Source organism: Mycteria americana, chromosome 2 (assembly GCF_035582795.1).
Source record: "Mycteria americana isolate JAX WOST 10 ecotype Jacksonville Zoo and Gardens chromosome 2, USCA_MyAme_1.0, whole genome shotgun sequence".
Lineage (NCBI taxonomy): Eukaryota > Metazoa > Chordata > Aves > Ciconiiformes > Ciconiidae > Mycteria > Mycteria americana.
The window spans coordinates 27529587-27552414 of record NC_134366.1 but is presented as its reverse complement, the minus strand read 5'-3'; the positions used below and the strand labels follow the sequence as shown (position 1 = coordinate 27552414).

At 39.1% G+C, this 22828-nt stretch overlaps 1 protein-coding gene across 2 annotated transcripts in view; it reads right to left on the bottom strand.

Annotated features, from left to right (window-relative positions):
* LOC142405425 (putative acyl-CoA dehydrogenase 6) overlaps positions 1-22828 on the bottom strand; it is a 94658-nt gene that overhangs the window by 32104 nt on the left and 39726 nt on the right. For both annotated transcript variants that reach the window (XR_012774175.1, XM_075492831.1), the window contains exon 3: positions 3397-3526. Coding sequence is in view for 1 of the 2 variants with exons in the window: in XM_075492831.1 (XP_075348946.1) it covers positions 3397-3526 (130 nt within the window). In the remaining variant the exon portion in view is untranslated. The remainder of the gene's footprint in view (positions 1-3396; positions 3527-22828) is intronic.

The window sequence follows — 22828 nt, the reverse complement described above, 5'->3', positions numbered from 1 at the left end:
GTACAACTGGCTATGGACGTGACATAACTAGCCATCGTGACAGCAATGCTTAATGATACTTTTTTTTAATGATATGTTGAAAGCTGTGCCTATAACAGTCTCTGCTCTGGCTCAGGGCAAGACCTGGCCTACCCTATGCGCACTATACAAATTAAGTACCAAATGTTAGAGCGAGACAACTCAGTACATCTGTTCTTGAAGAAGCACAAAACCAAGCTTCCCTTATGCTATGCCAGTGGGAAAGCCACTTGGCTCTTGAATGACCTCTTCCCATTTTCACCCTTTTCCCAGCTGATCAAGGTGATGATCCTGCTTGTCGAAACCGCTGTTCTGATTGTCAGCTGCAGCTTCCCTCCTTTACAGCAAACAGGAAATAAAACTATAAAACAATAAAACTAACTTTTTGGACATTAATTCTCAGGTATGCTGCTGTTCAGGATGGAGAAAGAATCAGTGATGAGTAAGCTGATGAAATAGAAAAGCATTCTCTTCCCACTAAATAATCATCATTATCCTTACCGTTTTCCGGTAAATAATGGGGGGGGGGGAGAAAAGGAAAGTTTACTGCCTACTGACAAGATAAAGGAGCTCCACACTGATCTGGTATCACTATGGATGTGTCACCCCATAGGGTTTGTTTTTTTTTTTTTTTTAAACAAGCCCAGGGAAATGAATCTCATTCACTGCCTGAACTGAGAGCTGCTTTCTCCACTTTACTTGTAAGCATGAAAGCAAGTGAAGTATTACATCTGAATGCATTTGAAAGACCTGACAGAGAGTTATGTTCAGAACCAGGTACATCAAAGGTCAGATCACTACTGACAAAATATTTTGCATTTAGTTCTCAAATTTAGAAAGTGCTACTGCTTCACTTAGAGGAATCTGGTGGAAAAAAATGGAGCAGTCTGGGCATCTTCAAGTGAAACAAAACTCTTTTCTCCTATATTTGTCTGCACAGTAGAAATGCATATAAATCGAAATCTGCAGGGTTGCTTCCAAGTATGACCATGAATATAACTTTCTGAAGGTTGTCAAAAAACCCCATAAAGAATGAAGGAACAGTGAAAAGGCAAACAGATATAGGTAACATTTTCAAAACTGATTATTTATATAATTAAAACTGTTACTGCAATGTACTTCCCATTTAACTGAGTATCTCAAAGACCTTCACAAACTAAGACTTGCAACAGCTTGTCACTGAAGCAAGAAACCCATGGAAGTTGCAGAAACAGTATCAGGAAGTATCCTGACTCTAGATCTTTTAAAACTTTATTTTTCCAAAGTATGAAAATTTAAAAAGCTCTGTGTGTGCATGCGCATACGTGTATCCATCTGTTCTAACTACTGTGCTGTCTATATATCTAATTGAAGCAACACCTCTAATTTATGGTGGCAGAAGATCTTCATGATGTATCACATTCACTGAGTTGGTTTGCAGACGCACTCAATACATGCTTGATGAATGCTGAATAAAGCCCAAAGTTAGGAAAGCCAACAAAGGGCTCCAGACTTCTTTTTAGAAGTTTTTTAGGGGATGATGGTTGATTCCCATATTACTGTTTACTTTGTGCATCGCTGATGCATCGCATGTAACAACGCATAGTTAAGATGCAAAATTTGAATTATATCTTTGTTGTTTAGGATCACTTTGTTGTTTAGGAACTTGTTTAGGATCACCACAGTACACAGATACCTTTAAACAAACCATCCAGGTTGTGAGTGCAATTTGAATCCATGACCCAGGACAAGCAGTTAGCTCGCTCACTACACTGCATGAAGTAAAGCTGCACCCATGCAAAATTTCCTGTAGCAACCAGCTTTCTCTTTTCATTACCAAGTCTCACTTTTACAACTTAAGAGTGGGACACTGTACTGTATAACCAGTCAGTGGAATTGACTTAACAGTGGAGGAAAAGTTCACTAATACAGATGCAAATTCAATTACAGATTTCATCATAGGAACGACATTTTCACATTTACTTTCCAAGAACATCCACTTTAGGATTTCACTAGCACAAACGTATGTAGCTTCACCACTTTACTACAGCGGAACAGAGTAACAGAAGGCCAAAAAACTGCAATGGAACAAAATCCCGTGTTCTTTTACCCACAGATGTTTTTAAACCCTTGGGAATAAAAGGCTATCATGGGGGCAAGCTACTGTTCTCTGAAGTCTTTTAAAATACTAGTTTTATTTTCAGTTGGACTATAACTAAGCTACTGTTGCAACAGACGTACTGAACTCCATGCTTTCAGCAAGCTTTTGGTGTATTACACAAAGGAGAAGAAAACTTTTTGAAAGATCTCCCATGGCTGAGACCTCCGAAGTCGCACATACCTAGCAGAAGGATAAATGCATGTCAAGGGAACAGAGCCTACATTCCAGACTCTACAGTGGATTTACAGGCATTTTCATTCAGATTGGGGGCGGGGGGAGGAACAACCACCAACAAACAACCCAACCCTAAAATGCTCTTCTGTGCAAAAATTCCCCTCTTGTATATCTGATTTGCACGGAGAAATTCCTGACTTCATCATCATTATTTGAATTTAATCCTCCCCACCACCTTCCAGAATTTTAGGCGTATCCATATTCCAGGGGCAAACTGCTAGACCAGCCTGTCACCTCCCTCTAGTTTTGCAAACTTCTGTTTTGACGCAGAATGTCTGTGAAACTACTACATCAAGAAGTTGTTGGTAACTGCCACTTTTACTGAGGGAGGAAAAAAAAACAACCAACCAACCAACCAACGGTTTCAGAAAGTGCAGGAGCCTGAATGATAGCAAGTGGTAAAAGGGGAACAGTGACACAAGCAGCTGAGAAAAAGCAAAATAAGCAATTGCCTGGAATGGGCATATTTAGGAAGCACAATACATGTGCTACAACTTTAGGACTTACACCAATATTGATCATTATTTCTGAAGAGTCACAGTCAGTGAGGAGCACCTTGTAAAGCTGGAAAAAAGCAAGTAAATTATAAAATAGAATTAGACTGATCCTAATCATTACAACTAAATGCATCCTTAGTATGACTGCACTGGGACAACTGGCTAAGAAAAAACACCAACATGAATAGGGGGATTCTGGAATTAAAATTGTTTTATTGGTTGTGGCCCCAAGGTTCTGTGTTTGTAAACATATCATCTACTATTAAACAAGGCCTATGTTTTAATATATAATATTCTAACATTAAAAAAATATATATATCTGTATTTTCTCCCCTAAATCAAACTGAGAGAGGTAGAGAGCAGGTTCCTTCCTCAAGCGTTACTGAAGAGCAACTAGACAGTAAATCTGCACAGTAATGTTTTTTTCTACTCTTATACAGATTGGGTTTCAGGACTAAACACATGACAATTTGGGTTTTAGGCTAAACCAAACTTTCTGAAAATTACCTTGTAAGAGCAGGAGTAGCCATGCCAGCTTGCACTCCAATAGCCATAGGAATACCTCCGCAGCGGATGTTTCCCAGCTCTTCTGCCACTGCAATGTTATAGGAGAAGTCCAAGCCCATGCCGCCATATTCTGAGGAAAAAATAAAACTATGACACTCATGTTGTTCTAGACTGGCATAAGCAACAAGAAAAAAAATAAAATATTGCTACTGCAAGGACTTGCCAACTGCAATTTCACGGCTAATTTTTAAATATCTGACAATTATCAGCTTTCCTTTCAGAAAAGCGATGCCACACTATTCTTTACAAACCTGAATTTAAAATTACACCTGCTGCAATTACCCACGTGCACATCAGGTCACCTCTGAATATCCTGAGTAGCATCATTACTTTTACTGGAAACAGCAGGTAAAAGTGACCTGCTGCTGAAAACGACATCAGAAGGCAAAATTATTCTTTCTAACAGCAAGGGCATATGAAGAAATCCCCACAAGGTAAAGAAGTGCTTTTATTTCTCCATGATAATGCCCGACACCCGCTCTCACCACCCCATGCACTCAAGCAGAGCTCATTTTTCTCACACGCAAAAGTCAAGTCAGCACAGAGCAAGACCACGTGCAGGTCATGTCCCTATATTAAGTTACTGTCATAGCTCAAAATCCACGTTAGACACAAGTACAATACCAAATACGCGTATTTCATATCCTGGCACCTGGTCGGTGCAGTCATTAAAGCATTTTTCATTAGCAGGAGGCTGACGACCTGGGGTGCTGGCCGGGCACCAGCACGGGCCGTTCCTCCTCCCCACATTCCAATCTGCAAATTCAATTAACGAGGATATTATTCTTCACCTCCTTCCCATGCCCAGCACTGATAAGTCCACCACGTAGCAAAACACAGAAAAGGGCTACATTGCTATCTATGATGGATGAGGTAATTTCTAGCTGTATTAAATAGTTTATAGTCCAAAGGAAATACTGGGAGAAAGAGAAGGTTACTGCTTGACGTCATTAGTTGACTGAGAAGCTTTGATTAGATGTTTTCCTCCTTTTTTGCCTTTTTTTGGATTTTGTTTTGTTTTTTTTTTTTTAACTCATTTGAAGACCAGCTAAGAAAATTTCAAATAAATAGATACAATCCCCCACTCCTCACACACACAATAAGGGGCAGAGATGACCCTCTTCCATTTTCACTTGCTGACATCAAACACTACCTGAGCTCACCCCTCTACTGACCTGCTTTGAAGTTTTCAAAAAACACCATTAATTAAAAATCAAAACACCACAGTGCATATAAACACAGGGCTTTGTGTGCTATCATCTGTTTCCTAAACCCACAGAAACTATCTTTGTGCATCTTTTTTCTGCGGAAAGGAAAACACAAATGGAAAAAGCTAAGTGTGAAGTTCAATTTTCAAATAACATTTCTCCTTAGGTCATCCTGAATAGTCTGGATTGTCAGAATTAAAAAAAAAATAGCTACTTTTCCAAACTTTTACCTGAAAATAAAGAATGTTTCTTAAAAATATACACAAAATTAAAATTCTGACTGAGAGCTTAAGCAGTACAGTGAAACAACAGTAATATGGGAACGTGTTTAGCATAACATATAATCCAATTCTCTTGCCTTTACAAAGCCCCCATCAATAAATAAATGCTCTGAGGAACAGTAAGGGATGTATGCGCACACAAAGGCAAAGCTATTTAAAGATGTGTGGCATGAGAGAGTTTTTGCTAATTTTATATGAATCTATAGCAGAGTTATAATAGATAACCTCAGTTTTGGCACTGCACAAATGCCTTCCATTTGATTTTATTTTTTTTAAATCAGTCAATCATTTTATTGCCAAGCCAGAGTTATTACTAGTTATTACTTCGGTTTTGTCTACCAAGCAGTTATTTTCCTGTCTTTCACTTAATTTCACAAATCAAAACCTTAGTTTCTTGATTTACCCAAAGCAGCTTCACAGGAGGAACGCTATGCACAAAGCTGACCCAAAGAAAGGCCATTTTATGCAAGTGTAGAGCTTACATACATTCTTTGTTCATATCACAATTCATTATATATTACTATATAACAGACTTGCCTTGTTTTCATTTGAGATTAGTTACTAAGCGGTACATTTTAAAAACAAAATGCTGCAAAAGGCCAGCTGTCAAAGTCATGACACCGAAGGAATTTCCTACCAAAGGGAGGAAACGATCAGAACGAAGCCTCAGGAGCTTCTCTGAGCACCACTCAGTGTGGAGGGGGAAGCCCTACCACACAAAGAGATGAGGCATGCTCCAAAGAGTTTATAAGCTGGGGATAGATAATGCAAGACACAACCACGGATGCAGACAGGCAGGAAGGGCAGAAGCAAATGGTAAAAACATTAATCAGGCAACACCTAACTTTTCATCAGTTCTGTTCCAGGAGCAAAGGAGAAAGAGTTTCATGGAGAAATGCGAGTGGTTTGAAAGACAATTATAGGGAACACCTCTTTTGAATCTGAAGTACTTGGTTGAGACAGAGGTTCACTGTCAGTGCAGTCTGCACAGCTATATCCCCAAGTAATTCAGGTAACTTATGCCATGGCTAAAGACAGTTGTGTCCCATCTCTTTGGGGAACTGGATCTCTGCGCTGAGACGCGCTGCCAGCAGTGTCACAGGTAGCCACAGCAGGCAGCGCTGGCTCCGAGCACCGATGCAACTTTCTTTTTTCCCCAGCACATGGTGGCAGCCTGGCTTTCACAGCCCCACTGCCAGCACCCTAGCCAGCTATTTTGGGGCTGGTCCAAGCCCCTCACCCTGCGTGCCACAGGATTCAACTCTTTAACTGAGAAAAAAACCACCAGGCCATTCTTATTACCACCTACTGCAGCAATGATGGTGAATGTTTTACGGAATTAATGTTTAATTTTTATTTGGAGCAAGACTTACTCTTTTTGGAATACCTCTTATTTGCAATAAGGGAATAAGCTGGTGGTAGGAGGGCCGTGTTCGCCAGTCTCATCAACCACCACCACCTCCTGGAAGTATCTGTACAATGATGTAATGCTTATAAGTCAATTTAATTTTCATTCAGAAAAGCAAACACCATGCCTAATATAATTCTTGGTGAAAAATCCATAATGAAAGGAACCAAATCAATTTCAGACTTGACTTTTTTTTTTTTAAAAAAAAGAATAAAGCTATATGTAAATATTCACATGTAAAACATTTCTAGCGTATTTCATTTAACTTTAAAATGAGAGGAGTGACCTTTAGAGAATTGTTTGGCTACATTTCCATTTTTAATTTGCAAGAAATATTAAGAGAAAAGCAAAGCAAACTAGGCAGAAGGTCTAATGCACTAATGCTTCTATAATTCAAAACAGGTAGAAAAAGGCAACTCTGCTGTATTCAAATTGTTACTGTTTTGCTGACAATAGCACAACTTCCAGCTGTTGATATCTTATCCATTGTTCGATTTCAGGTTCTTTTACAAAGAAATTAAGTTATAAAGCCCAGAGCAAGAACACATGAACATGCAAACAAATAAAGATTCTGCACTGCAGACCATGGGCAGGACCCATGCTGGAGTAGGGGCAAAGTATGAGGAGGAAGGAGCGGCAGAGAGGAGCTGCTGTGAACTGCCTGCAACCCCCCATCGCCATCCCCCTGCACTGCTCGGGCTGGGGAGGGAGGTAGATGACTCAGGAATGAAGGACTGAAGCTGAGCCTGGGAAGAAGGGGCGGAGGATGGGGGGAACATGTTCTTTTAATTTGCCTTTGTTTCTCACTACACAAATCTATTTTAATTGGCAGCAAATTAAATTAATTTTCCCCAAGCCGAGTCTGCTTTGCCCATGATGGTAACTGGTGAGCAGCCTCCCTGACTTTATCTCGACAGCTGAGCCTTGCCATCGTATTTTCTCCCCTGTCCTCTTGAGGAGGGGGAGTGAGCGAGCGGCTGGGTGGGTGTCTGGCTGCTGGCCAAGATGAACCCACCACACCGTGGTCAGTATATTAACCTATTTTTCTTTTATATTGGCTCTGTGCTTTTCTACTAATCACCACCACCCACATTATTTTAAAACCCCCCTCCTCAAAAAAACCTCCTTATTTTGTATAAACCAGCTTATTTCTACATGTTAAATTTGTGATACTGTCAGTGGAGTGGGAGTCCAAGAGAAAACAGCAAGTTTTAAAAAACATAGTTTTTAAAAGATGCAGATATACATTCTACTAAATCTGATAATTTAGGGTATCAGGACTTTTATATATGAATATAGGCAGACAGCAAAGATGATGCCCAAAAATACAAATAAAAGAGCAAGACTATCTGATCTTCAGCTGCAACATGTCAGAACAGAAACACTGCCGAGAAGATCAGTTGGGAAAACAAAGACAAAGAATGTCTGTGAAAAAGGACTTATAACTGCAAAGGAGAAGCTGAGATCTTCCATACAATCGTTTCATTTTTGTGAAGACCAACACACTTCTTGTCACTTGTTCAGCTGCAGGCTCCCTGTTCAAATATGACTCTGTTCAATGATGAGACAGGCTTGAAGTCTCTAGTCCAAATTTTGTAAGACTTCATTCTATTTGGAATTTGCTTCTGAACCCCATCTAGTAGTTGTCAGTGGGAATGACATCATCTACGGTGATAAGAGTCTGTAAGTGAGTTGCAGCAAGGAGAAACAGGGGGTCTTCAGAGCGTTTTAAGAATGTGAGTGAGACGGGAAAAAGGAATGGTGAGAACACAATACAGCCGTATCAGTAACTCAGTCTTAAATGCTTATGTAATTTATCTTGTTTGTTTACAGAGCTTCCAAAGTTCACATAAAGCATATCTACACCAAAGGAAACCACACAGTATTATTTCTACTATTGGCACCTAACTCAGTGCAAGAAAAAAACAAATGTGTGCTCTTATTTCTAGTTTCTAGAAAGACAAATAAAACATGAATCAACTCCCATTTTTAAGATAGGTCTGAGACTCCTACATCTGACACCAAGACGACAGAGCTAATTGCCAGTTTTCATCATAGCCTACAATTTGAAATCAACAGAAGCAAAATTTAAGTGTTTAAGCCTTACTCACCTGTCATAAATACAGTTCAAGAATTTCAACTCCAGAGGACTACAAAGAGCCGTGAAGTTACATAATTGCAAACATCACCAGGTAGGACAGTACAGAAATCCTACTGTAATTCCTTTCCTGTTCTTTACATAAAAGGAATTTAAAGAATTACCAAATGGTTACTCTCTGTGTTGTGCAATTTCCCACAAACCCATTCTGAAAAGTCTAGGCTGCTCAAGCTCAGAAAATACCTACTGCCATCTTGGTTACTTGCTTGTTTCCAGATGCTGTGGAAAAAACTCTCATTTCATGTAACAGAAACACTGTGTGTCTACTTCAGCCTTGTTAAAATGAACACGTATTTTTTGGCTATTTCACCTGGATCAGTTTACCAAAAAAAACCCAAAAAGAAACAAAATACCCTTGTACCAGATGCAAAGTTCCCCTTAGCAGATTACCTCAGCCAGATGGATCAAATTCCCTCAGTTTGCCCCAAAGTAGGACGAATTATAGTGCTTTATATTTGTGTTTGGTTGATCCTAGAAAGATCACCACCACATACAGTACTTGATCTCTCACAGATACTCACTGGTTCATCCAAAAAATCCAAGGCAGATAAGGATCTCTTCTGCTAATCAAAGTTTTACTCAGTAATATTACGCTTGGGATCCAGTATTCTTTGGAAAAGGAAAAATACGGATTGGCAGCTCATTCCTTTTCAAACAGTTAGCGGCATAAATACAATCCCTGTGCAATTAGCAGTGCAAATAGTGTGTTCCTGCAACACTCATTGCTATAGAAGTCATTACGGTTGCTGCTTCAGAAACAAAATTTACTGAAATGAGGAAGGTGATCAGAACTGTCTAGCACCGTTTTAGATTAAGATAGAGCTACACTGGAAAACACAAGAGAAAATTCCCCACAGTGTAAGGATTAAAGAAAAAAAAAAAACAAAACCAACCAAACAAACAAAAAACCCACCCACACCACAAAAACAACACAAAATGCCAAGTAGGAACTTGGCAGTGCCTGCCACTCAGCACCACACAGATGTGGCCCTAGCTGGGAGCAGCATGGACACATTTAAAGAGGGTTCAAAGCTGTGCAGGACACTGCTTTAGAAAGCCAGAGCAGTATATTCTAAATCACTGGTTGACAACAGCTGCACTTGTTACTCTCTGATTTCCAAAAACCTCCCTCACAAATTTATAAGTTTTCTTTATTTTCTAAATGGTTAGACAGTGTCACCAAGTGCCATCTGAGTCAGCAATCACACCTGCATAAATCTTCAAACTCAGAAGGATATCAGTTCTCTTCCAAAAAAAAAAAAAAAAACAAAACCCCACCACAACCCAAAAAAACCCCCACACAAATGCCCACAATTGTATACAAACAATGTTACAGGGAAGGAAAAGCTAAGCTGCGCAGTACAATAGAATAAAGTGTCCACATGGCAACACAAGAAACCTTAACAGTGTAAAAAGATGCAGTAGCCAAAAAAAAAAAAAAAGAAAGGAAAAAGAAAATCCAAGATTGCACACAATCCCAAGCACCAGCTATTGTGTCAGCTCCAACTCAGAGAAAAACTTTATGCAATCACTGGTCACACATTCCTCAGTTGTCTTCTTGCTTTTGAACGGAGATTATTTTTCCCCCTCAGCTCTGACACAACATCAATTCCACAGAAGCCCACTTAAACCATCCTATTTTTTTTTTCTTTAAGGTTAAAAAGTACAAATCTCCATTATTGTACGTTTGAAAATGTCAGTCAAACTAAATGCCACAGCATGAAGAAAACAAGAAAAAAAAACCCTGGAAAAATGAAGTCAAGAAGTGTATAGGCTGAATATCACACCTCCTGAGCTTCAGTGGCAAAGCCATGCTACTTCTCATGGGGTTTCTCTTTGGGCAAGCTCATAAACAAAGCATAGCCTAGGTTTTAAGAATATCACCTCTGCAACCTCCCTGCTGTTTGAGGTCAGTCAATCAGCAACAACCGTCAACCTCCTTACATACACTGAACATATACATTCCTACAACCTGTTGCCCTTTTGCCTGGTTTAAGCTTTGCTTGTGGATGCTCAGTTTAATTCTCTGAGTCAGGCTTATCCAGCCGGGAATACAGCTTCTCTCCAGCTTGAAGGTTGCCACCCTTCTGACGAACAGGCAAACATTGCATCAACATCCTTCAACACACTGCAGTCCTACTGACACCACTGTGAATCAGCCCTCAGCAGCACCGAAATCTGCCTTCGGACTCCATGAGGCATCTGTCAGCCCCATGTAAAATGTGCTCTTCCTCCCAAGGAAACAACTGCACAGCTGCTCAGCCAGCTTCTTTTAAACATGCTCATTCATTTTGAACAGGTAATAAATCAATTAATCTCACACCTGTACAAGAACGAAGCAGGTACATCAGCTGTATGTGCTGCTGGTGCTCCTATTCAGGACTCTTCCTGTCATGTGAACTACCACAAACTACTATGAGAAGTTCATCATGGCAAATTTTCCTCCAACAGGATCTGAAGTGTGAATACACAAATAGATATTATAAGGAATCTACAGTAATGTACAGACATACAACATCCCGTAGGTGAACAGGGAAAGAAAATGGGAATAGACTTATCAATAGGTAACAGACAGAGAGAGCCCAAAGAACATTCTCCAGTTTAAGCACAACAGAGAGAAAAGATGAGTAACAGGACTGAATACAAGTGTGTACATTTGTAAGGATTTTTTAAAAGCTGGACGAAAAGGGGTCAAGGTCTGAAATCAGAAGAAATTGTACTCTGTTTCGTAGCAAGCCCTATGAGCAAAAAGCAGACTAATTATTTTCATTTCTTAAAGGCATCAGGATATAGAGTCAATATTCAAAAGATCAAAAGCTCATTCTGGCTCTTCTGAATTCCACATAAATAAATAATTAAACTGAAAAGCAATACTATGTGATTCAGGGATTAAACAGATTTATTACATCTGCTACTTATTAAAATTTCTACACTAAGATTTAATACAAAGGCTTACTATTTATCAGCTGAAAGCTGTGTTTAACTTTCTTTCCTACAAGATCTTTCATTCCAGTCCAAGCTGATAAATAGCTTGTTGGAAATCCAGATTTGTCTGACATGGAAAACTTTAGCCACTTAGCTCAACATGTCACATGCAAAGGCATAAATTTTACTAGATCACAAGTTCCAAAACTTGCAATCTCCAAATGGAGTTATAAACTGAGAATTAAAATTGCAGGCACAGGGGGAGAAACTTGACAAATGCTGGTTTTAAATAAATTCCAGAAAAACTATTTCAGAATCTGTGCAGGGAATAATTAAATGAACTTTGGACGTGCTCTGGAGCTAGTCTGGCTGGCACAGGGGTTTTAGTTCAGGAGCACAGAACTCTGAACAGAAACACACCACAGGAGGCTTCCACAGGAATTTCTGATCAGCACAAGCTTACAAGACTAAATTATTTTCCAGTGGCTGACCCCTTAAGTCCTTGAGAAGCCGGGCCAGATACTGAAAAAAAACATGCCATGCCATCGCAGAATACCTGTCACATTGCAGATCAACATATTCTTAACACGGTCACAGTGAACAAATTATTAAAGAGACATCTATCAACTGATGCCGCAGCTAAAACTGCGGTACATTAGGTAATTTCCTTGTTTGTAAGTATTAACAGGCAAAATTCTCTGCAGCTGGCAATGTCTGCATCTGCAGGCTGATGCAGCCATCAGTGCGGGCAGGGCTGGGACCCCCAGTTCCACAGCTCCTCAGCCCCAGCCAGTCCCAAGCCCTTGCCCCGCGGGACAGCCTGTCGCACTGCTGGAGCATCTCCAGATGTTTCACCTCCCGAGTGCAGCAGAGCCCGAAGGAGAGCATCTTCTCTCTTTTGTGATTGTTTGTGAAATCCGACTGGTTTACAAAACTACTTTGAGTTGGCAAAAGCAAAGCAAAAAAAGAGCATCCCTATTTCTGAGGGATAGAGTGTGGTTCGCTGTTTAAGACAAAATCCAAATTTTCTGTTTTCCAGGAAGGGTCAAGAGTTTGATCTCAGACTGGGAAAAAGAGTCAAACAGAAATGCAAAAATCTGAATATTTTTGACATTAAATTGCATTCTTTTGTGGTTTTGTTGTTGGTGTTGGGGGGGGGGGGGTGTGCTTTTTTGTTTTGTTTGGGTGATTTTTGTTTTTTTGGTTTGTTTTTTTTTTTTTTTTTTTAAACAGAAGACAAAAAGTAAGTTTCACAATTAAAAAAAAAAACCTTTCTGGAATGAAAATTAAGATTTTTCACAGTGTCAAAACAATGCATTACCCCTTACTTTTCTCCAATAAAATAGACATTTCAGTAAAACTGACGTGTTCCCATGCTTTCTCTATTATTGATAATTTTTAGCAATGAAATGTTTTTTCCGTTACTTTTCTTTGGTTTAAGGAGTGTGGACAAACACTTTAAGCACTATTCTAGAGCTGAAAATACTGGTTTAGTTCTCATTTTTGCCTATGATTTTGTGTGCATTCTTGCCCTTAAGATTTTTCAGCCATACCAGATCATAAAACAGATTGTCCCTCTCTGTAAAAAAGCTAACACAACAGGATTCTAATCACAACTGCAATCTCCAATGTAAAATAATGCTACATCACTATTTTTATTTACATTGAAGTTGGAAGGTGTGCCTTATGTGGTACTTGCCACAAACGAAAGGATTTGCAGTACAGTGCAAAGCATGCCAGAAAGCAAATTCCCCATGCAAGACTGTTGTCTTCAAAAGAACTTTCTACTCAAAATATTATATTATTTCAATGAGCATTTCATCATCCCCTGTGCTATGCTCCAAGAAATTATAATTTATCAGGTTGTCTGTTTCTTCTTATTGATTTGGTTCTGAAATCAGTAACAAATCAGCACTCAAAACCGTGAAAAGCAAATTATTCCAAGGGGGAATGACCGCATCCGGCTGCAGAGCAGGAAAATTTATAATTCAATTTACTACTAAAAAACACATCAAACTGCCTAATACACAATTATCTGACTGACACAGTGAGGTCTGTAACATACATAGAGAACAACCTAGGACAAAAGGGAAAAATGACATGATTAAAGGTATCCATAGAAGAGTGAGATCAGTTAAGGAAAACAAAGAAACAAACACACCCCACCACCACCCCCACCACCACCCCCCCCCCCGAAAATCCATTCCACCTTCCCCGACTCCCAGTCCTACCTGAATTATAACTTTGACCCTAAGCGTTTATGCACCCAGTAGTATAAATACCCTTTTACTATACAGTTTAACTGTAATTTTTTACAACAGAAAGAGAAGATAGATTTAGCCATAGCAAATTAAAGTCTACAGTAAAAGTGCATTTGCACTACTGACTGTATAAACGCTTGCAACTAAAGTCAGACCTCTCCCAATCGTGAATACCATCTCTGCTATTTACAAACCATTCAGGAACCCGAGCAGGGATGTTCATGCACTCAGCTACCGTTAAGGAGCTCTGAGAACGTCAGAGGCTGGCTATTCATCTCCATCATTTGCTTTTTTGTAAGTAGCTATACAATAAATTATATGCTAAATTCTTGTTCCTAAAATATCATACTAGAGCTACATAGCAATAAATATATTCTTCAGGAAAAGAATACCTTGAATATGTGGTCACATAGTAAATTCGCAAAGGAATTAAATTTTATTGTGTATGCTCAGTAATTCTGAAAGGGAAAGTATATTAAATCAACATATATATTATATATATTCATACTTACGGGATGGCTCTGAAACTGAGATTTAAATATACACATTTGAAAATTAAAGCAGCAAAACAAGTTCATATATTTGGGGGTGGGGGAGAAATCCTTCTTTCAGAAATTAAGAAATTATTCCAGGAGATGTCTGAAAAACAATCTTAGAAGTACTGCCAAATACCTGAGTTATCATCTTCATGGTTCAATAATCTAGCCAATAACATACCTTCCTCTTAAATCAGAGGAAAAATACCAGTGAGGCTGGAGTCCTCTCCACCTCCCGAGGAGACAAATGTTCCAGAGCCATCGTGCTTCCCCCATCTCTCCCACACACCTACAAGTAGACAGAAACTGGGGAGGATGGGCTAGGGAAAGGTAGCTTTTTCATGAAGGAAAAAGCACTTGTCAAAACTACAGACTATTACTATTTTTAAGTTGGTCTTGCACTGTGCACTTTCCATTAGATCCATCTAAATGCAAACAATTTTAAAAACATGATAGGCTCGGCAACCACCCATCAGATACCAGGCACTTATTATAGTGTTGTGTGTACTATTTCTAAATAAGTAACTGAAACATCTGAAATAAAAAAGAAAATCCCAGTCAATTTATTGGTATGTAGGTGTAAGAATCCCCAGAAACAGAACACACAATTATAATATTATGTTGATATGTTAAGGATTTTTGGCATCTGTTTTGAGAATTACATTCCTTTCCATCTCATAAAAGGCACTATTTTAGAAACACATCCAACAGTCACAAAAATATTTGCCTGATTTTCATGTGCCTCCATCCATCCAGCTGTAACACAACAGTCTTCTGTGGCCATGAGACCCTGCTGAGTAGCACAGGGCTGTAAGAAAGGGAAGTGAGCAGGATTTCATTACCATAGGCACCTTTTACCGTGGTTAGATGGCTCACTGTGTAGCCGCTCTACTAAGGCTGCTGATGCATCCTTTGTTTTCCCATGGTCTCCTAGACATGCTTTCTGTTCAGAGAGAGAAATATTTTCTACCACCTTCCTGTTACTCTTAAGCCAGATCTCCGAAGAGCTGGCTGGTAAGCTTTCCAGTATTTCAGAGACACCCTGAAGAGGTGCTGGGCTGAACTCGTTTGCTCATTTACGGGCAGTGCATGACATGGGTGGTGGCTGGGCATGCAGGGATCATCCCCCCAAACCACTCAAGGAGCCCATCGCTGCTGAGCCGTTGGAGTTCACCTGCGGCTGAGGTGTTTGCAGGCTTTCCACATTGCTCAGCAGAGGCAGCAGATGTGCAACGTCTGCCCTGGAACAGCTCCGGCTTAAAGTTGCATTTCCAGTACAAAGCTTCTATCTCACACCCCCGGAAAAATGTAGCAAGTTTAATGTCTCTGCATACTCTTAGTCTGGTGGAGAGCAGTCCCACACCGAGTCCAGATTGTCTTCATAAACTGCCCAAGAGCCAGATCAGTTGTTCAAGTTTGTGAAGCAGCTTCTTCAGCAACATTAACACGATCAAAGTCCAGAGCCAGATGCAGAAGAAGCAAAGTGATATATAAACAGCCACAGATTTTAATCCGTGACCCATTCTGAAGCTTCTGCAATGTCTACATGAAATTATAACAAATGTATTAAAACTCATAAGCTTCACAATGTTGTGCATACTGCATAGCCTTTCAATGCTGCATTATTATCGTGTTTTCTCTCCTTCTTTTAAGGACTACAACTATTTGCTAACTCATTATGCTTAAAAAAAAGCCAGTTTATAGCATCTCTCAGCATTAGGTGATCCCAAATTGAGCGATTCTGGCAACTCCAAATTAACAGCGAGCAAAGCAGTAGTGCCTGTGCCTCCTTTCTCCCAACTCTGAACCATGAAGAATGAGAAAGCCCACATCAAAGACATCAATTTATGCTCAACTCTCACTCTATGTTTAAAATAGTTGGGGAAAGAACAAAACCAATGTTCATTGAATACTGAATGGCCTCAATTAGCAATAAGGTTTAAGACCATGCTATACTTCACTGAAACAATGAAAAGTTACATGAACTATTCCTCAAATGTAAAGCTGAAATTCTCTTTCCATTAACAACAACAAAAAAAACAACCAACCAACAACCTGAGATAAATTTTTCTGTCTGGAAAAGATCACAGCATCTCCTGGGCTACAGCCTCACCACTTCAAGTCAAGGGACATAAAACAAGTCAAACATGAATTAATGAATACCTTCTTCCTCAAAAAACCAAACAAACAGAAAAAAAAAAAAAAAAAAAAACCCAAACACTCCCCCCCCAAAAAACAAAGGAAAAAACTGGTTCATTTATTTTGCTCATATTTATGCAAGCATGGTAACTGTAATGACTGACCTACAGATTTTCTGTTTTTCTTACAACACCAAGTGTTGGTGAAGAGTCTTTTCTTCTTTGAAATTCTTCTCACATTGTGACTGTGGCTAATGCTGTTTTCTAAATGTTAGAGTAGCACTGATAAAGTACGGACTAAACTGAGAGTGATTAATTAAAGCAAGACATGAAAAATGCACCAAATACAAACTCATAAATAGCATGCTAAAACACAGACCTTAGCAATAACACTTTCAAACCAAACCAAGTCACTATTCTCTGCATTTTAAGGAGGTTTACACAAAAGAATCAGATACATTTCCTTATTGCACAGATTCTTCTTATGTGTTAGAAGGACTGCCATGAAGAGAAAAAAAATAACCAAACACAAAAGAAACCCCAACCTATTACCATTTTAGGGAAATTCCTGTGTTTGGGAGCTCTGCTGCTGCAGACTGAGGTTACCCTGGCTAATGTTTTACCACTAGAAAATGTCTCCCACTTACAATTTAATTGCAGTTCACTCTGCAAGATTTGGCTTGCTCCTGATTTTGTGTTGGAGTGGTTAGTGCTGTTGGGAGTCCTGTTTAATCCAGCCCTGCAAGTTGAAAAGATGCGTGCAGCCTGTCAGCTTCTGGAAAAATTAGTCTTAAGGCTAAATAACTTTGAGTAAAATAGGAAAAAAGCCTACCAAACTTTATTATATTGGAATGAAGAGGTTTAAGAAACTGGTTACTCTTATTCGAAGATGAGTATGGATAAATCAAACAACACATCTTGATATGACTTTTGTTTTTCTTCCAGTTGTTTTCCATCTCCCAGTGTATCCTTCCATACAGACTTTCCAGAGCTAGGATTAGTCTTCAGACAAATCCTGTCCTCTCATTTGTGTTTCCCATCCTGACCTGGGATGAAACTGCTTCCTAATTTCTCCCTCACTAAAAGGTCTTCATCAGTGTAAATCCAGTTTTGGGCGCTGTGCATCACCCAGCCCTGTTCCTTATGCTAGTGAAGACATCTTCTTTTTTGCCACATCACGATGCTTTTGGAATATCCTAGCAAGATGAATGAGCGTTGCTGATCTGATTGTTTTGTTGATTACAAACACAGAAAAGATGCAAAAAACCCAAAACAAATTCATTGAGATTTTACAGCTGGATCAGGAGACCTCTCTGTTTAGCCTGCCAGCAATGGAGAACGTGCAACAACAGGGTTATATAAAAACTAATCATATTGGAATTTCATTATCCCTAATGTTTCCCTGTTGACTCACTTTTTCTTTTTTATTTTTTTTTAATGTGACCTCTAGTTAAGTTTCTCAACTGCAGTCACCAACAGCCACAGTGCTGTGCTCTGCCGATCACTGAGCAAAAAGCCCTCACCTCCCCACACTGCCTCGCTGCTGTCCCCATTTCTTGATGGGTCAGGTTTCACTTTGGAGATACAGGGGTACTGCCTGCTCTCAGGTCTTTCCTGCTGAGAAAACATCATATGAAAGAGAGGGGCCAAACACCCATACATCTTATCTCTCATTTACTCACGCATCTCCCTTCATTTTCTCATCTCCTTGCGTAAGCACAGAAGCATTTTGTATGCCTTTAAAATAAATGGCCAATGAGGCAATAAAGCCATGGCATTATACCATGGACTTTCTTTAGTAAAAAGACAAAAAAATTCTTTCCCCTTAATGATGACAGCAGGATCCACAAAACTGGTAAAAGGCATGGAAGAGGATGGCGTGGAAGCACAAAGTAATTTAGAAAAAGATGCGTTGCCTGCAATTAAATATTGTGTTGTTTATGGTCTCTATGGCAAAGTAGATGCTGCAAGATACCTAACAGAGGTATAACAAGCAAGTCGCTTGATATACAAACTATGGGATTTTGCCACGATCTTGAAGAAGTCAAAGGAGAAAAAAAAAGCCTGAAGCTGGGAAGAGTGTAATTAAGGAACACAATAGAGGAGTAATTTCAGAGAAGTGCATGGGGAAGGAAGGCAGACAGATGGGGAGAGTGATGCTCTCCATCACACAAAACAAAGGAGAAGGAAGTTTAAGAATAGAAGTATTTCATTTTTAAACCTAATTCAGTGAAGCAAAGGGTGGAAGGAAATATGAATCCTCACAGCCAACGTGGTATGTGCTGTAACTGGAGATTCCTCTTGGTAAAAGCAAACAGTAAGAGAAGGCTGCTTGAGAGGCAGGAGGAGACCCTGGAGAAACACAACCCAGCTCCACCGCTCGGAGTAACTCAGAGGCACTCCTCGAACACCAGCAGGGCAAGATGCAAGCTGGAGGCTTCCAGAGCAAACCAGCCCTCAGGTGGAGAGAAGAAGATGCCAGTGTCCACTCTCCAGAGTGGCAATATGGACACCACCGAGATCTTCTTGCTAAGTTAAATCCAGAATTTAAAAAAAAAAAAAAAAAAAAAAATCTTTTCTACATTTCCAATTTTGCAGCCAGGCATTTAGCTGCACACTTTAATAGATTAAGCTTTTTTTATTGCCATCCCATAACCTTGTCTGGTGTAAGAGTGGCCTCCATGGAAATGGGCAGACACAGGACAAACGTAACCACAAGGTGAGGGCACGCAGCCCTGCAGAGACTGCCACCCCAAACACAGATTTGGGACTTTTACCAGCTGGGACTGTCATTTTCCTCATCCCACTGTGAAGACTGGTTTGAAGATAACAGATTACCCCTGAGTATGAACCACGGTCCCTTCTGCAAGCAGAAGTCAGCAGGAGGGGAATTTTTGACTCCTGGAGCAGTGGTGACCGTCACACCATCCTGCTGTCAGCAGCACTGCTGTTATTTCAGCCTAAGCATAATTTGCCTCTGCCTGTTTTCCCCATCCCTCAGCCATACAATCATAACTGCCTGAACCCAACAGAGGAGTTAGGAAATAACTGGTACTAAAAAGTGGCAGATTGGTTTAAATTATAGTACAGCATACTTCAGTGGTTAGTCTGTCTCCCTGTGCAACACAGTGGGTCTCTACTTTTAATTCTTAGAAGGATACTTTTCTTTTTATTTCTTTTTTTTTTTTAATGAACCTGTAATATTTATGTCAGCTTTCAAAGAACCTTTGTGGCAAGAAGGTATGCTTCCACTTAAAAATTCCCTTTTTCTAATGCTAATAGCCACACTACACACTTCAATGAGCATCACTAACCACAACAGAAGGACTGTCTGAATAATGCAAAATCAAATCAGATGTATATGAAAAACCTTCTGTCCCATATCAAAACTTTGTATATAAAGTTTCATATATAGTGTTTAATACCCTAGTCGGGTCTTTTAGATGACAGAATAGCAAAAAACATGAACAAAATCACACCGATTTTGGTGGTTTGTTCCACAAAATGTACTTTAAAAGTCTTTCCATCGCATATACTCTCTTAACTTCAATATGACTTAACAAGCTGTCTAGAGGGAGTAACAAGAAAACTAAAGACCGATGTTTTTCTTGTTTATCTATTTCTGTTTACAGCTGAGATTATTTCCTCATTAGTTTTGTGATAAATGACTTCACATTTTTCACTACTGTCAATGATACCGCGAGACAGGTTTCTTTTCACAGAAACAGAGCAAAACTTCCAAAAAAATTTAAAAAAATTAAAAAATTCACAAGAGAATTCACTACTGAGAATTATGTATGTGACTGAAATGTTCATAGCAAATAATTTGCAGTCGGAAATGGATGGTCTTTCTGCCTGTTTGCTAATGGAAAACAAACTTCGAAACATGTATTTGAAATTGTTTAATAAACACTTTCTCTGAACAAATTTATGAAGATTCTGAAGACAAACTGCCTGTTGTCAATACCAACCTGACTCCCTTTTCATTATTCATACTGTGACACTTTTCACTGAAGAGAGACTTATTTATGTCTGTATTTTATCTATAAAGAAAGATGCTCTTACTGATGATTAAACAATAAAGACTTGAGGACATGAGAAATAAAGCCAGTAACTCTAGAGATATATTAAATGTAAAAGTAGTCTGTATATAAATAAAAGAATATTCATTTCTTGAATTCCTACTTATATATTTCATATGTAAGTATTAATATTGACCACAGGACCTCCTCTGTTTTTATCTTGACTTACTGACATTCCTACACTAAGTTATGAAAACTGGATTTGAAATGACTCATTGCACTGTTATTTCAAACACAAAACCTTTAAAGCATTTCCTGAGTTTAATGGAAAAAAGATATATGTAGAGAATTCATTTAAGTCACTGTTTTTTAAAAAAACTGGAAAAAATCATAAAAAAATTAGATAGCATCATAACACAGAAAGCATCATAGATAGCTGCACCACTTAAAGATTAGCAGAAGTCAGGACCCCCCAGTCACCAATATTAGGCCAGTGCTTTAGCAGCTCCATCACAGTAAAAATTCAGCCTGGATCAGGCACAAGCACATTTCTGTCACATTAGCCAGAGCACACAGTATGAGGTTACCTGCCCTACACCGACTCCAAAAATGAAAGATGCTAGCTGATCTGGCCTGAAATCTGCTGGAGATGTTACCCTTTCAAATATTTGTGAGCAAACTTACATTGGTATGTTACTTTTCCATACCTCTATGGTAGTTTCTGGTCTCCCTGCTGTTACCTTGACTCCATGACCAAAGTAATGATTCAGGAGAAAGTAGGTAATACATGATCCAACAGCCAGAAGCTGAAAATCGCAAAATTGAGACTTGAAACAAGACACAGATTTTGCATCAATGAGTATAGCTAACCGCTATAACAATCTTGCCAAATAGCACACTGATCATTCCTCTACAAAAATTAAAATCTAATGTCTTTTCAAGCATATACAGACATACGCAATATCTTTAGTGCTTTCATTTGTTTTGTTGGGGTTTTTTCCCCCCTCCTTCAGGGACATAATTTTTTACAGTAATTATTCGAGCCTACTGACAAGAAGTTTGCTGTCCTCATTAACTTTTTGTGTTCATCTTGGAAGTAATCTACAGTGATTCACAGGCTTTGAGAAAGGCTTTCTTCTTTTAAAGAAACCTCCTTCTCTAATTTATCCACAAGTACTGGATTTGATCAGTTGATTACTGCATGGAACTTAATTACCCATATTAAGCCTGAAGTCAGATGACATACTCAAGCAGTCCCCTGCTTGCCACTAAATCTGAATTAAAGAATCAAAGAAATTAAAGAATCCCATGAGTTCCAGAAGAGTGAGTCCCAGCTGCTTATCTTCTCCTGCCCATTTAAAACAACTGGTATGTCTCCAGCAGTAAGGTTTCCAACTTTTGGTGGGAAGTGATAATCTCACCAGTTTGTTTGCTGGCAGTTTTTCAGGCTATATTTCTCCTTTTCTTCCACTGTCCTAAACAGCTCCTCCTTTCCTTATTTATGTCTGACACAAACATTGTAATCACATGCCTTTAATCACTCCCTAGCTCAACTACTGAGCTCTTTAATTGCTCCTACAAATCAATCCTTTGAGCTTTCTTTGTTTCTTCCCTGAACTCATTAGTTTGCCAAAAACTTTCAGGCCAAGACATGCCCAGCTAAGAGCTCCCATTCCAAATCTGTCTCAGTGTTGATAAAATATGCAGTTAATTTGGCTTTGGGCAAAGAGTTGTAGATGAAAATTCACTGAAACACAGGAAAGGTCGATTCCCTCTTTTTTGAACTTTCACTAGTAATTATGGTGATGACCTTTGCAACATGTGTGGTAAACAGATGCAGAAAGCAGCCTTGTAGCAAAGAGAAAAAAGAAATCGACTTCTCAAAAGAAAGAGGGGATCAAATTCTGCTCCCACTTACATAAAGGATAACTCCAAACTTCTGACAGCAGAAAGCAGTTCGGTGCTACTTCCTGAACTCAGGTCTTTTCCTGGCAGAAGCAGTCAAACACCACAGCAAAGTTATCCCAACAGTCAAACACGAACAGCTTTCAAAAATGTCTCTCTTGCTGATGGAAAAGATGTTTTATAAAAAAATTTTGAAGTCAAGATCACAGATCAAATAAGACTATAAAAAAATATACACATATATATATATAAACTTATGTCTGGCAGCATGTAAAAAAAAATAAGGTTGTTTTTCAGTATTTTTTATTTGGGATAAACAAGCAGTACAAGAAATTAGGCTGACGAAGTTGAAAACAGATCTAAGTTCTTTTTATTGCCACTAGACATGGCACATGCCAGGAAAAGGGCTCTGTTGTTTCTAAGCTCTTAATCAAATAAAACACAGCTTTTCTAGTCAATAATGTACACTGCACCAACTATAGATAACCGACTAAAAGACACCTCACTTAAGAATATCCTCAATCGCTACT